General features: G+C 35.6%; 1 protein-coding gene across 6 annotated transcripts in view; it reads left to right on the forward strand.

The window, feature by feature from the left end:
* Positions 1–16,701, forward strand: part of UBR5 (ubiquitin protein ligase E3 component n-recognin 5) — a 162,063-nt gene that overhangs the window by 90,436 nt on the left and 54,926 nt on the right. For all 6 annotated transcript variants that reach the window (XM_004370719.2, XM_023726015.1, XM_023726012.1 and 3 more), the window contains 10 exons: positions 131–285; positions 1,170–1,287; positions 4,553–4,737; positions 7,332–7,441; positions 10,365–10,477; positions 11,824–11,967; positions 12,065–12,176; positions 12,439–12,593; positions 12,846–13,043; positions 15,827–16,037. In XM_004370719.2, coding sequence (XP_004370776.1) covers positions 131–285; positions 1,170–1,287; positions 4,553–4,737; positions 7,332–7,441; positions 10,365–10,477; positions 11,824–11,967; positions 12,065–12,176; positions 12,439–12,593; positions 12,846–13,043; positions 15,827–16,037 — 1,501 coding nt within the window. The remainder of the gene's footprint in view (positions 1–130; positions 286–1,169; positions 1,288–4,552; positions 4,738–7,331; positions 7,442–10,364; positions 10,478–11,823; positions 11,968–12,064; positions 12,177–12,438; positions 12,594–12,845; positions 13,044–15,826; positions 16,038–16,701) is intronic.

Below are 16,701 nucleotides of genomic sequence, written 5' to 3' on the forward strand. Positions count from 1 at the left end.
TTTTGTAACATTTCAGTCTATAGATTATTAGTGTTGCCTTGCTGTAGTTTTGACCACAATCCTTTTGAAAAGATTACTTGTTTTTATTTAAATTTCTAATATTTTAAATAAAATATTCGAATATTTTCAGGTTGCTACATGGGTGGATGAAACTTTAAGTTCCGTAGCTTCTAAATTAGAGCACACTGCACAGACTTACTCAGAGCTGCAAGGAGAACGGATCGTTTCTTTACACTGCTGTGCCCTCTACACCTGTGCTCAGCTAGAGAACAATTTATATTGGTGGTGAGTATGGAGGAGGAGGAATTTCTTATTAGTGAGTACTTTTGTGTGCATAAATAGATATTTGCAGAGTAGAATACCAACATGAGAAGATCAGTCAAAAGAAAATGCTTTATATAGAGAGAATTTCACTTTGGAGTAAAGTAACATAAAAAGAACAAAAAAACTTAGAAAAGCTCATAAAAGTAATTCTAATTTTACATAATATATAATATGTTATATATTTACTAATTATATTAGTGAATATAATTAAGAAATTTTAGAAAAGTATAAAGGAGAAACAAAAATTGCCTATAGTCCCACAACCCAGTTACTGTTAACATTTGGAGATATTTCTAAATTTTTTTCTCTGTACATAAACATGTACTTTGCTTTTACATAATTGTAAGTATAGGTAATAGGGTATTTTTTCCTGCTTTTTTTCATCCAGTAATATTACTTAAAATATTTTAAAGATTATGAAAGTATTTTATTATATGAATATGCCTTATTTAATTATAACTGCCTTTAGAAGGTGACTTTAAATTTATTCTTTTATGTTTATTCTCTGTTGTATGTTTTAAGAAGTAATCAGCATATTTGCATTGGCAGAAATAATATATGAAGGAATCTGATAATGAAATATAATTATTTGGTAGGAAAAATGTCAGTAGATGCATTTCCTATAAAATCTAATCCTAAAAGTTTAATTAAAATGTACCCAGTTATTTATTAAACCTGTGAACAAGTTATAATAAAGCTTAAGTTGCAAAACCTAATTTATTCTGAAGCAAAAATTTTAGAGAAGGTACATACTAGAAATGCATAAATGATAATATGTGTAATTTTAGTTTATTTAAAGGGCTTCTTTGCTGCTTATTTGACTAATTTATATTTTTCTTTTTCAGGGGTGTAGTCCCTTTTAGCCAAAGGAAGAAAATGTTAGAGAAAGCTAGAGCCAAAAATAAAAAGCCCAAATCTAGTGCTGGTATTTCCTCAATGCCGAATATCACTGTTGGTACCCAGGTAAGTGATTAAAGTTGAGCCTGTTCTAAGGGATGTTGTTTCTCTTCCAAATCAGTTTATTTCCTTATAAGCAATTCCCTTAGAAGCAATTTTATAGAAAAGCATCATCTGAGGGCACCAGATCCCAATAACATCTAAATGTCACATCACTCTCTCTTCATTCAGTAATTGAGTAACATTGTATAGATTCTGGCCCAGTGTCAGTAGGTTTCCCTGTAGGGTAGCAGTCCCAGATTTATCTGACTTTAAGAATCACTTGATACTTTCAAAAAGCAAAGTCTGGTGCTCCTTACCTGAATGTTCTTTTAGTTTGTCTGTGGTAGGGCCCAGGGATTATTGTTTTAATAAGCATCACTGGTGATTCTTAATGACCAAACAGTTTGCAAGATACTGCCCTGTAGAGGTACTGTCAGTATGAGGCAGGACGTTTCCTGAAAGCCTCGTGTTTCCCATCAGTTTCTGTGTTTTGGCTCTGACGTGGTTTTAGGATCCTGTAGGTTTCTTTTGGAAGGTGATTTCCTAATATCTTAGTGGTTCTCAAAGTGTGGTCTAAGGACTTCTGCTGGCTTCTTGAGACTCTTTCAGGGAGTCTGCAAAGTCTTCTCTTTTCCAATTATGTATCTGTGTGAGACTGAATATTCTTCATATACTTTAGTCAGATAACATATCACAACAGATTGAGTGTAGCAGCAGACATGAGAACCCAGTGGTCTTCTGTTAAGCCAGCCATTGAGATTAACAGTTTCAGTTTTCTTCCTAAATTAAGACATTAATGTATTTTTTTTTGTAAAAATTGTTATTTATGTTACTATGAGTTTATTGTTATTTTAAAATTAATAAGTGGACAGTCTACAATTTTCTCAGTTTTAATTACTAATATGGTAAATATTGATAGATATAACCCACAAAAATAAACAAAAGATTTTTGGGTCCTCCATCCATTTAATAGTGAAGCAGGGTCCTGAGGTCAAAAAGTTTGAGAACTGTCATTATACTTCCAATTCATTAGATTCTTGTGGAAGTTTTATCTTCAGGATAAAATTTCATGTTTATATTCATTACAAGAAATGCTATAATGAATGATTAAGGACTTTATATTCCCTAAAACATAGACATATGATAGTTTTATTATTAATATGGTTCTTATTTCCTTATCTAGCTCTTTCTTTTAAATCAGTTTTCTTATCACACAAGGTTGTATCACCTATATTCCCTATATCTTAAAAAGTAGCCAGTCGCTACTTGAGCTGTTACTTTTCTCCAAAACTCAGCTTCAGTGTACCTGTTGTTTTTGTTTGTGACTCCTTTTTTTTTGGTCGTACTCATGGTTGTCTTATCCTGACTCCTTTTTTGACCTTCTAACTAGAAAGTTTCCAGTGATCACTCACGGTTTTCGTCATTAATTGTTCAGCCTTCATTATTTACTGTCTGTTATTTTGGGCTTGGCTCTCTAATCTTCTCTCTCTTTTAGGAGCCCCCTTTTTCCTATTTAGTTAAATACTGATTTCTGGTGTCTTAAAAGTTCCTTGTCAGTTGGACTCACATAATAGGATATCCTCGCAGCTGCTTTATCAGCAGGTGGGATGACATTACTGTAGGCAGGGAAGGCTGAAAAAAAAATTTTAAGAAAAGCTTTAAACAAAGTAGCTTGGCATTAAATTGCTGAATGATAACAGTGTATTAAAATTCTTTGGTGTAGAACTAAGCTTTTGTTCTAAAGCTATAGAAAACTAGAGGTTTATGACAGCACAAATGAATCTACCAGTGGCTCTGTTGGGGAGAAGACTTGGCAGTCTACTCCCATAAAGATTACAGACAAGGAAACCCTATGGGGCAGTTCTACTCTGTCCTGTGGCGTCACTATTAGTTGCAATTGACTTGACAGAACACAACAAAAACAACATTAACGCTGATTATAGCAGAGGAAAGTATTTATGTGTGAACATCAGACAGAACTGTTGGTCATTTAGAGTGTTCATCTACACCTGCATTCACAGATCATAATGATTCAGAGTAATATATTTAGAAAATAAATACTCATTGTATGTGTTATATGCTGGACCCTGGGTACATACCTCTTTTAAAGTGCATTCATTATTATAAGAAAACATTAATAAATAACTTATCTTCTAACACATCATGCCATATGTCTCTTTTAATTAAAACCTTCTTCCTTATTTATCTTTAAGGCTTTAAGATTTCACCAGTCTTTTCTGAAAATTTCTGGATGAAACTTCCCTTTATGTCACAGTGCACCAGGACATACCTTTTACAAGAAGCCTGCTCTTAGACACTGTTCATTCTATGTTGCAGAACTCCATTTAGTGACACAGCTGTTTTTGGTAGAATTGCAACTTTAACCCCGTGGTTCTAATTCTAGCTCCGATACTTCTCAACTGTACCACCTCCTTCTTGTGTCTCTTATATTTAATTTTAAGCCACCAAAAAAACATGATCTTCCTATGTGCCACTGGTCAAGCACAAAATGATCATTAGTTATTGGATGACTGAGCAGAATGTCAGTAAGATTGGGCTGTTAGAGAAATCCAAAGATATCACCAGAAATGTTGTCCGTATCTCAGATGGAGCTATTGTTGATGTGTTTGATGTTACCTTTGCAGGTTACTGGTTTTCAGAGTATGACCCTGAGGATAGTCCCTGACAGTGGAGTGAGAATTTATATGTTATCGACTCTTGAACTCAGTCAAACTTATGTCACTAGTGTCTACATATACTCTTTTAATTTAAAAGAAAATTTGTATTATCTACTGAAGCTTCTGTCTGGTAGAAAATAACAGTGTTCTGGGGAAACAAACACCATAAAGATGTTATAGAGAGCTTATATACCATCATGGATTAAGGGAAGAAAATATTTTCAAATTATAGGAAACAGACAAAAAAAATGTGATGGCTTTGTTAACATTTTACTTTTTTAATGATAACCATTTCTAATTTCTTCCCTCCTGTTTCTGTTCTGTTTCATTGTAGCAAAATAGTCAAGATATTAGCTGCATGAGATTTTAGAGTTAATGTTAAATATTTAGAAAAGTGCTAACATTATTCCTACTTCTTAATTTTAGGAATACATTTTTTTGATGGAGACCTTTAAGTTGATGCTTTATCAGCCTCTTGATTGTGTAAGATTGTATTTGGAAAAACTAGGAAGCAATATTTTTATGTATTGTATTTTCATACATTTGAAATTACTGTTCTAATTTGTTTTTCAAGTTCTGTCCTGGTGATGGTGATTCTGTTTGTCTGCTAGGTGTGCTTGAGAAATAACCCTCTTTATCATGCTGGAGCGGTTGCATTTTCAATTAGTGCTGGGATTCCTAAAGTTGGTGTCTTAATGGAGTCAGTTTGGAATATGAACGATAGCTGTAGATTTCAACTTAGATCTCCGGAGAGCTTAAAAAGCATGGAAAAAGCTAGCAAAACTACTGAAGCTAAGTAAGTACTGTACCGTAACTCATCCTACTTTTACATACCAGTTCCTTGTTTGCCCTGTATATGCGTGGGAATAATCAAGGAAGACTTTAGAGGCATACAAGTGTCATAGAAAACTGCTAATGTGTTGGGATCTTGCAAGGTCCCCAGGAATTTTGAAGGGAATTGCTAAATGTTACATTTTGTATCTTGGTTAATATTTGTATATGACAGTTGTTGTTGATGAGTCAGAGGCCAGAATGGGAGTGTAGAGTTCTCTTCTGATGTTTGTTTTGTCATTAGATTGTGTTGCTTTACAGTTACTGTGTAGTGGTAATAATGTGTTCAGCCTTAATATCAGGCTGCCCTTCTCCTCTCTCCCGGAGTAGTTGTCTTCTTAACTTTTACCTGACATCTTGCCTGCATCTTGATCATTGGAAGGGGTTTACAGGTTAATGTGCTGGGGAAGGAAATTCTGTATAGGATTTGTAAACTTTTTTGGGTGGGAGGGGTATGTGAACAGAAAAACAAACAAAAAAAGAAACCAAACCTATTGCCATTGAGTCAATTCTGACTCGTAGCGACCCTATAGGACAGAGTAGAACTGCCCCATAGCGTTTCCAAGGAGCAGCTGGTGGATTCAAACTGCTGACCTTTTGGTTAGCAACCGAGCTCTTAACCACTGCGCCACCAGGGCTCCTGAACACCATCAAATTGTATATAGCTGCACATTCTGGTTGTTTGATCTATGAACTTAAAAGCTTTAATAAAGTTTGTTTTTCTTTCAATTTTTTTATTATGATAAAATATATATAACAAAACATTTGCCATTTCAACCATTTTTACATGTACAATCAGTGACATTAATTACATTCACCATATTGCACACACCTCTCCACTGTTTCCAGATTTTTTCCAGTACAGTTTTTGTTAGAAAATAACAGTCTTCTGGGTTATAGAGAGCCTATATAATGAATTAAGGATGAAAATATTTTCAAATTATAGGAAACAGACAACAAATAACTTTTTTCTTAATCTTATAAAAAAAAAAATGACCATTGTAGAAACATGAAAGAGTAAAAATATCGAATTCCAGAAATATCATTTTAAACATTTGATGTATTTTTTTCTAGATTTATGCAGGCATTAAAAAGAAATAATTGAGATCATAGTGTACCCGTAGATTTTTCAGGTTCTGAAATATTTTAATTTGCTTTGCATTTATTCTTAGACAAATATAGTGATTATAAATTCACTAGCTTAATGCAAACTGAAACTCAACATAGCTGACTATTGCTAAATAAGTTAAAAAGTCTAACACACCAAAGCTATTGCAGTTTATGTCTAATTAAGGTTTTTTGCTTTGAGTGCTTTCTTTCTTTTTTTTTTAGAGTTTTTTATGTTTTCTCGTCTCTTTCCCTAATTACATTGATTTTTTTTTTTTAATCCTGAAAATAAAAGTAACAAAACACATTTTTACTGTTTTATGAGCTTTATAAAGAGCGGCTGAAATATTTTTGATGTGTACAAATATGAGTAGATTTTAATATGCTATTTATGTCTTATAATTTATGAAGGTTTTCAAGATCATCCTTGAAATTTGCCATCTGTATTAATAAATTTAGTAAAAGAGCTAAGTGAAATGAAATGTTAAGAAGATAATTTTAATGTGAATAGTATTCCTCTTTGCTAGTCATTGAAATGAGTTCACTTTAGAGGCATGCGAATGATTAATCAGTACTGGCTTGCTGGCACCATCACAAGATTTGCAGAGCAGCCATGAGTATTCACTTTGTGCTTGTACTGAGCACTCTTGCTAAAATGCTGGTGAAAATATTGCTGGTTTTCTTTGGACCATTTCTGAACTTAGGTGAAATTCCTGATGGGGGCGTTAGGAGATAAAAGGGTTGAGATGATGACCCCCTAATTATAATATACATCAGGATGAAATATATAACAAATTTTTTTGTAATAAGTGACTTCTTCTGACTAAAAACTGACTTCTGTTTTTAATAGATAAAAATATTTGTTTTTACTGTATACACATGGAATATTGTTTAGTTGTTGTAGTTAACTTTTAGTGTTACAGAAGTAACTCATTGAAGAGGGATAATTTTGTAATCCTGTAATTTCTTATTTCAGTTAGTAGCAGATGATGATGGTTCATTACCAGATGGTTCAAGAATAAATTTTTTAAAGCGATTGTGAGAAGAATTCTTTCTTTGAACCTTAGAAGTTAATGATCTACTAGTAGGTTTTTTAGTTATTTTTTCAGTTAAATTGCTATATCCAAGTTAGTTTGAGTTATATTCACTAATAGATGAACCTTATTTGCTCAAGAGGTTTATGGTTAAGCTATGTTGATACATTGAGCTTTTCTTTTGTTGTTATTCTAGGTAAAGCTTATTTGAGTCATTATTCCAGTTTGTTGATAGCTTTGTATGGTATATTTTTATTTTCTGTATTAGAGCATTACTAAAAATTGTAAGTACGCAGTGTGCACCTTTTTCAGAGCGTTTTCTTAATTATAAAACTAAACTTGAGTCTTTAACCATTTGACAAACATTTCTAATAGTTCAAGTTCCTAATTATAAGGATAATCTGTTTTCCAATTTCAGGCCTGAAAATAAGCAGGAACCAGTGAAAACAGAAATGGGTCCTCCACCATCGCCAGCATCCACCTGTAGTGATGCATCCTCAATTGCCAGCAGTGCGTCAATGCCATATAGTAAGTTTTATGTGCAGCACACATTGATCAGAATAACATCCCATGCAAACAGCTGTGTTCAGTTTATTTCTGATTTGAAGCAATTCGTGTTTTTCTTATAAATTGTATTTCTACTAGTTTGAATTATTTTTGAGCAGCTTTATTTAAGTGGAAAAATAGCATTCACAGCATTGACTGTTGTTTTTAGTGATTATAATTTTTTTTTGGCTTTTTTTTAAAATTGTACTTCAGGTGAAGGCTTACAGAACAAATAGTTTCTCATGAAACAGTAGTACACATATTGTTTTATGACATTGGTTAACAACCCCACAACATGTCAACCCTCTCCCTTCTCGACCTTTTTTTTTTTTTGGTGAAAATATACATAGCCAAACATACACCATTTCAAAAATTCTGCATGCACAGTTCAGTGACATCAACTACGCTCTTCCAGTTGTGCTGCTATTCTCACTTTAGATGAAGGGTTACAGAACAAAATAGTTTCTCATTTAACAGTTAGTACACATGTTGCCCTATGACAATGGTTAACAACCTCACAACACATTAACACAATCCTTACTCAACCTTGCATTCCCTATCACCAGCTTTCCTGTCCCCTTCTGCCTTCTGGGCCTTGTCCCTGGACTGCTGTGCCTCATTAGTCCCATTTGGTTTTATGGGGCTGTCCACTCCCCGGCTGAACGGTGAACCTCGGAAATGACTTCACCACTGAGCTAAAAGGGTGTCTGGGGGCCATACTCTTGGGGTTTCTTCAGTCTCCTTGGCCAGTAAATCTGGTCTCTTTTTTGTGAGTTAGAATTTTGTTCTACATCCTTCTCTGGCCCTGTCCAGGACCCTCTGTTGTGGTCCTGGTCAGAGCAGTCAGTGCCTTGTCTCTCTTTTGTCTTCTCTGTTGATTTGGAAGCCATTAATTGTATTTCTATTCTTTTAGTGGTTGCCATTAAATATTTCAACTACCAACTTTCCTAACAAAGCTCTGGTCCCCATTCTTTCACTGGGGAGCACTTTTAGCTTCATTTCCCATCTGTGGAGATGCTTATCTTGCATTTGATCTTAGCATTTTTTTTTAAACAATTGTTTTTCACAGCTGTGTAAATTCATGCGTTCTTTAACATCCATGATACATTCTGTGAAATGGGACATTATGTGATTTGGACGTTGTGTGAACACCATATTATTTGCTGGGGCAAATAACCTCCCTCTGCAATTTACCGTACCATTATATGCCTGGCATCGCAGTCTCTTTGTATACAAGAGACATGAAATACACGTGTTGTGTGTGGGAAGCTGCTGCATTCGCTACATCCGGTTACATCCACTATGTCCCGTTCTCCAGTCGGGATTTCTGAACTCTCTTATAACCTTATGGGACCATGGATGTATATGCAGTTGGATGTTGCTTGAACAGACGTTATGTGGCACAGGACCGTATTTAGGATAGAAGGTTTTCCCAGGGTGAACTCACTGTACTTTCTCTATTCCAACCATTCTTCTACCAGAGCTGGTTTGCATACCTGCATATAATACTCAGTAAATATTTGCTGATTGATAAATATCTTAAACATTTTTCACTTTCATGTTAATTTTAGTTTAATTTGCTTCCCTTTGATTACCATTAGAAGGAAGGGACAGAAAGAGGAGAGACAGGACCACCCAAACCTATGGAATGGCCTTTTCACTGACTCCACATCTGGCTCGGTGGAGTCATCAGTGTTAAGAGAAGGAGGTGTAGAGAATTTAGTCTGGGGTAAAACAACTGTAAGGTTCTATTGTGAATTGACCATATTTACTAATAGTATTTTCCTTGCAGGCTGGCTGTTTTGTTAGATTTGTCATCTGTTTTGCTTTGTAAACACTAAAAGCATTATACAAATGTTGGTTATTTTTGTGGGAAACAGGAGGAGTATGCTGTGTGTTGTAGCTATGATGATGGTAACTGAGTTTTGCAAGCATTTCTGTTCCGCTAACCTAGTGGTTGCTAGGACAGGTCTGAGACAGTGGTGATTATGAAGAGCACTGGGCTGGGGATCGATTTAGCATTTGAATATATCCCCACTTACACCTCACCCCCACCTCCTTTTTAGGAAGGTGAAGTTAGTTAGGAAGAGAGGAGGTAGTTGATTAAACCAAAACTTGTTAATTGCTGGAGCTGCAAGATCTGACAACATACAAATGTATCTCTCTGACTAGTAAGTGATTTTCAGGCATTTAAAAAAAAAAGGACGGGGGTGGTGGGTAAAAAAGCTAGCAGTTTGTGGGAAGATAATTAGGGATTGCAAGATTCACAGCATTGACTGTTGTTTTTAGTGATTATAATTTTTTAATGTATATAAAATGCATTGCAGTAATAGAAGGAAATTACTGTCACTAACTAGAATATATACCCCACTTACCATGGGTTGGTTATGACTTGGTCACAACTTTGCTGAGATTTTGAAGAATATGTGAACCTGGATTTAACTTCTGCACCTTGGGTTTACAGTTTTTTAAAAGCTCCTCAAAATTTCTTTTACAATGTAGTTGCTTTGCAGCTGAGGAAATTGAAGTACATGAAATTGAAGTTAAACTTACAGGATAGCTTTAAGAGCATCCTAACAGGTCTTGCTTTGTGGACGTTGGTCAGATAGCCCTAACTGTGAAGCCTCCAAAATACTTTTTTTTCCCCCTTTGCGGTTGTTTGTAGTAGTGTTCATGTAGTTTTAACTGGGCATTAGTGGATGTGGCTGTTCTTCCCCATAAATTGATTTAAAGTGGAAATTGTTCACAAAGCCCCAATTCATAAAGCAGTAGTTAACAAAAGTTTTACTTAGAAACCTCAGTTATGTTTCCCTGTAAAAATGACCTTTTTCATATATGTAGATGAAATCTATAAAGTCTCTTTTACATTTTTTTTTTGGTACTTACCATTTTGTTGTTGTCTAAGAACGACGACGGTCAACCCCTGCCCCGAAAGAAGAGGAAAAGGTGAACGAAGAGCAGTGGTCTCTTAGGGAAGTCGTTTTTGTGGAAGATGTTAAGAATGTTCCTGTTGGCAAGGTTTGTTTACAATATCCAAGCATTAATTACTAACAGAACTATAGTGATACTGGTTATCCAAGAATTTGCGGTTGGTGAGTGTCCATCAGCCCTTTTCCCAGGGCTGCTCTGTCACCTTTAGTGGTCTCATTAATCCCATTTCTTAATCTGATGCATATATCTCCTCTGTCCCAGACAGACAGATGACTGTTATGCCTCTTCTTGAGCATTTATGGTTATATGATGTTTTTTTAATGAACATTTTATTTTGTAATAATTTTAGATTTATAGAAAAGTTACAAAAAGATATATTGCTTTTTGATACAGTCCATTCTTTGGAACACACACACCAGTTGCGTTTGAGTTGACTCTGACTTGGGGTGACCCCATCTGTTAGATGATTCTAATTGAGATCATCTTCCATAACACGGATTTAAAAGTCTTACCCCTGCTCTTAAGTCACCTTCCACTTTCTTCTCTTTTTTCTGAAGATGGTCTTGCCTTCTAAGAAATCAAGTTAATTTCACCCCTTTTCCCCACACACTTAAGAACAAAATGGATCCACAACTGTAGAATATCTACAAAGTAAAGGTTTTCCTAAAATGTGACGCTTTTTCATTTGTACGTGAATGACAGGGTAGATATACTGTGTTCTACAGTTTGCAAAGGCTTTTCTCATATACCCTTCCATTTGATTCTCAAAATAGAACTACAGTTTATGGGCAGGGATTTTCTCTCCTGCAAGAAGATCACACTGACTCAAAAGCGTGCAGATACTAAGTAGCAGAGGTGGGGCTCAAGTATCCTGGTTTCAAGTCCTGTGGTGGTTTTCTGATTGTGCATTGCTGACTGTCTACCTGTGCTGTCCAATACGGTAGCCACTAGCCATATATAGTTATTTAAATTTATTAAAATTAAATAATATTAAAAAGTCAGCTCTCCAGTCACCTTAGTTTCATTTCAGATGCTGAGTAGCCACTTAATGGCTAGTGGCTGCCATATGGGACAGTGCAGATTAAGGGTATTACCTGTTACCAAGAGAGTTCTGTTGGACAGTGCTATTCTGATAAAGAGGGAAGATGGGGTTTCATGGGTTATACTTAAACTTTTCGATTGATTGTTAAACATGTACAGAATAATCACTCTCTATATAGGTCAGTTTTTCTCTAGCAAGTGAGCCTAGAGTATAGACATCAACAGCAAAACTTTGGTGAATGTGTCTAGTTTAATTTTATAACATGGTGATTGTGTGAAGAAACATACTCGTAAGGAGTCCAATTACATGCCTTTCGTCCCTTTGTTCCATGTTAAATTAGCTCAGTGAGTAGAATCTGCATATTGTTTACCATATTTAATTGTACTTCTAGGTGCTGAAAGTGGATGGTGCCTATGTTGCTGTGAAATTTCCAGGAACATCCAGTAATACCAACTGCCAGAGCAGTTCTGGTTCAGATGCTGACCCTTCTTCTCTCCTGCAAGATTGTAGATTACTTAGAATTGATGAACTGCAGGTACATGTCGAAGAATCACTTAGCAGGTGAATTTTGGATCTGACTTTTTGAGTATGTTGTGAGAATTTGAAGGAAAAATTTCTTTTGTGTTGTATAGGTTGTCAAAACTGGTGGAACACCAAAAGTTCCTGACTGTTTCCAAAGGACTCCTAAAAAGCTTTGTATACCTGAAAAAACAGAAATATTAGCAGTGAATGTAGATTCCAAAGGTAAAGATTTGGTAACTTTTTTTGGTAACTTTTAACTGGCATGTTCTATGTGTTATTAATGCTTGTGCAGTAAATAGGAATAAGATTAACGTGGTTTGGGGCATTAGCACTTTTTGTCCCGTGTGTGTAACATTATGGAATAAAGTGTATTTGTTTGAATTAATTTACAGATGTGGCCAGAGGTGTCAGAATTTGGTAGATTCTTATTAGAGATCACTAAAAATATGTAACAATTTTTCTTTCTATTTATGTGCTTCTGAAGGTGTGCATGCTGTTCTGAAGACTGGAAATTGGGTACGGTATTGTATCTTTGATCTTGCTACAGGAAAAGCAGAACAGGAAAATAATTTTCCTACAAGCAGCATTGCTTTCCTTGGTCAGAATGAGAGGAATGTAGCCATTTTCACTGCTGGACAGGTATAGAGGCTCATCTTTGCTTTTGAAAAGTGATATGACAACACTGGCATTTTTGTGATATTTAGGGTCTGGCTCTTGTTTACTTGTTATTAAGCTATTGAAGAATTTAGAATTTTTAACACATTTTAATGCTAGAATCCTTGTTTGGTCATTATTACTAACATCCAATTTGAAAATAGATGTTTTTATTGTCATGATCATAGGTACATTTTTGATTGGGAGCTGAACTTTATTATTTGTCCTCCATTTTAGGAGTCTCCTATTATTCTTCGAGATGGAAATGGTACTATCTACCCAATGGCCAAAGATTGCATGGGAGGAATAAGGGATCCTGATTGGCTTGATCTTCCACCTATTAGTAGTCTTGGAATGGGTGTACATTCTTTAATAAATCTTCCTGCTAATTCAACAATCAAAAAGAAAGCTGCTATTATCATCATGGCTGTAGAGGTAATTTAACCTTTGAAATTATTAGACATTTTAATTCAGAAGACACTTGGAGGAGTCTAGGGAAACAGTCTTGAATAGATCATTCATTGCCCCCTCCCTAAAGGAGGTAACAGCCTGTTAGAACAAGAGAGACAAGAAAATCAGTGATTACAGTGTAATTTAAGGCATACACAGTGTTGTGGGAGCACAGAAAGGAGGGATCTAAGTCAGGCTGTGACTGTGGAGAAGGTTTCCCTCAGCAGGTGATGCTTGGACAGAGCTTTTACTGATTAGATACAGGTCCCCTAGACCTAAGGATGAAGGTGGGAGATGTTATCTCAGGCACTAAGAGTAGCCTTTGTGAATCTGTATAATGTGTTGGGAAACTGTGTACATTCTCTGGATATAACTAGAAGGTAGGGCTCATAGGGGCCAATGAGTGGCAACTAATGAGGCTGAAGAGAGGTACTAGGGTGCTTTGTGTGCTAACCTGAGGGCCTGAACTTTTCCCTAAAAGCTATGAGGAAAAAGATTTTAAGCTGTAGAATGGCATGATTAAATTTTTTAAAAGGATGGTTAGCAGTGGAGGATGGATTTGTAGGAAGTGGAGGATAGAGAATGGAAGTATAGAGACCAGATAAAAGGCTAATGTAATTATCCAGGTGCAAAACAAAGTCAGCTTAAACTCTTGGGAGTGAAGACGAAGGGATGGATTAGAACCTATAAGGCTTGGTGACTGGATGTCAGTAGTAAATGAGAGGAAGGTGTTACTGTAACCCCAGGCTTCTGATTTCGGTGTGATTGACTGTAGAGAGGAAATATAGGAAGAAGAATAAATGGGATAAGGAAAGAGGATGAGTTTAAGCATGTTGAGGTTGAGGGGCTTGTTAGATGTGAAGGCAACACTGTTGGAAGCCACTGGAGCAACTTGAGCAGAGATTGACCTACTTTAACTTACATTTTCAAAGGATCACTGCTGATGTGTAGAAAATTCTAGGGGGGCAAGTGTGGAAGTAGAGATACTGATAAGGACACTATTAAAATAATCCAGGTGGGAGATGATGGTGGCTTGGCGTATGAGTGAAAAGTGATTAGATTCTAGATATTGTCGATATGTTTTTAATGTAGAGCCAACAGGATTTGCTGATGGTTAAATATAGAGTGTGAGGAAGCAAGAGAGTAACAAGGTTTTGGAAGAATAAAGTTGCTGTTCATCAGGATAAAATGCTTCTGCAGGCATTTGGTTATGTGACTCTTGTACTTTGTCAGCATCTCAAGGGTAAGATAAAATGTGTCATCATCCCATGGGTAGGGATAAAGTGTGTCATCATTTATCTTTGTGCCTCAGTGACTAGGACTTGGCACACAGTAGAACCACAAGAAATTTTTAAGTGAACTCTTTCTGCCCTTTGCCATAAGTGACACACACAATATATGGTGATGCAGAATAAACTTCTTTGCTTATAACACAGCTCTGTGTAGTAGTATACTCTCATTATGAGAACCCATATACAGTCCAGCAGGTTGGAGGTGAGAGTTCCCTGTAGAGAGCCTGCTTCCAGCCAAATGATGTGGTCAGTCGTTTGAAAACATTCTCTACCACAGCAGTGTACAACAAAATATCCTGATTTTTAATTGACTTTGAAAGTAGTGTGTTTTTTGTTCTTTGGAGAGAGTTTGACATATTCTCTCGACGTATTGATTTCATGCCTATATTTCACAAATTTAGTCTTATGTGGTTCACCTCATACTTTTGAACTGGAGCTTGCTTATGATGGGGTCACTTCAGAGCCATAGTTAGCATTCACAATGGCTTACTTCACATATGGTAGGTGTTGAAAATGGCTTTGTGGATGTATTTTCTTTTAGGCCCTCAGACCCCGTAAGTTTGGGAGAGGGGAGAAGCTATTTAGACACTTTGAGGAGGAGGTGGCAAATGGTTCAAATATATTCTTCTTTTTCCATTTGTACTTCCACATACTCTTTTCCCACTTGCTTTCTTTCAGTTCCTAATTCTAGTTAAAATGAGGCAGTTTATTTGTTTTCTAAAACTAATGCTTTATACTCAGTCCATTAAATACAACTATAGTTTTACATTTGAAAGAAACACATTTGAACTTTTTGATATGTTCATGCTGTTCTCAGGTAGTTAATGATATGTTTTGTAAATACGTGATTAGTACTACCGTGTCGTGGACAGTCACATTAGTTGTCACCTTTGGGGTTTGCATCTGTCGTGATTTCTGGGGAGCTGCAGGTTTTGGTTTTTGTGGATCACAGCGTAATGTGGTAACTTTAAGAGCAAAAGAGAGTGAGAGCAAGTCTGGAATAAAATTTATACCCTTTTCTTAATTGATTAACAATCTTAATAGGGTTCTAACTCTATATGGCCATATAACATATAATGTAAACCTGTGGCCTGCAGACTATTGCCCCTGGGCCACATCTCACCACTCCCATTCATTTATGCATCAAATACGGCTGCTTTCCCGCAAACAGAGCAGAGTTGAGTAGTGGTAAAAGCTGAAAATAATTACTGGTCCTTTACAGGAAAAGTTTACCAACCCATTTTTATTCTGTCAGGTGTGTATTTTGCTTAAACGGTACCTTTAAGTTCAACTCCTTTTGCCATGTCACCTGAAACTGTCTTTACTTATTTGCAGAGCTGATTACATATAGTGCTGGCCATGAGAAAAATCTGACATATGTAATATGCTACTCAAATTATTGAAGCCTTTTATTTCTTTCCTAGTGCTATTCAAATTATCGAAGTTTTTTTTCTTTCCTAATTTCTCCGAGCACAGAAACAAACCTTAATGCAGCACATTCTACGCTGTGACTATGAGGCCTGTCGACAGTATCTCATGAATCTCGAGCAAGCGGTTGTTTTAGAGCAGAATCTACAGATGTTACAGACGTTCATCAGCCATAGATGCGATGGAAATCGAAATATTTTGCATGCTTGTGTATCAGTTTGCTTTCCAACAAGCAATAAGGAAACTAAAGAAGAAGAGGGTGAGATTAAGAACTATAACGAGGTCTTTAAAAAAAGCTTTAGGCAGTTTAGGAAACATGATAACATTTAATGGAAAAGAAAAACAAATACTATAAAGAATTTGTGTATATGTGTGTACTTTTATTTTGTCTTGTAAAATCTTGGTGTTTTGACTCTCTTAAAGATAAATATGCCTGTCTCTTGTTAGGATGGATATATCACATAAGCAAATAAAAGGTTTTCATCAGTGTAGTTTTTTGTTGTCTTGAATTCTGCTTTATATATATATAAGATACTTAATGAGCTTCACTAATACCCTGGGGATTATTTAATTATTTAGCAAGTTAAGCCAATTTACGTTATGGCAGCTTTCATCCCAATTTTCAGAATGTAGAAGGGCAAATAACCTAGTGAGTTGTTAGATATTTTAAAAAAGTAAATAGACCCTTTCACCATAGTTTTTAATTGGCTAAACAAAGGGGAAACTTTTAAAAAACCTAAAATGTAATTATGTAATTCATAATTTTTTCTTTATTTTGAATTCTGCTGTTGGTATTCTGATAGCTACATTTTTAAATAGTGATGTGCAGATTTCTGACCTTTATCTCATTATTGAGTCACTAAAGGATTATAAGTAGTGTTTAAAACTAAGACTGAGATAACTGATATGTAGATCTTTTTCCT

This window comes from Trichechus manatus, unplaced genomic scaffold, assembly GCF_000243295.1.
Source record: "Trichechus manatus latirostris isolate Lorelei unplaced genomic scaffold, TriManLat1.0 scaffold00009, whole genome shotgun sequence".
Taxonomy (NCBI): Eukaryota; Metazoa; Chordata; class Mammalia; order Sirenia; family Trichechidae; genus Trichechus; species Trichechus manatus.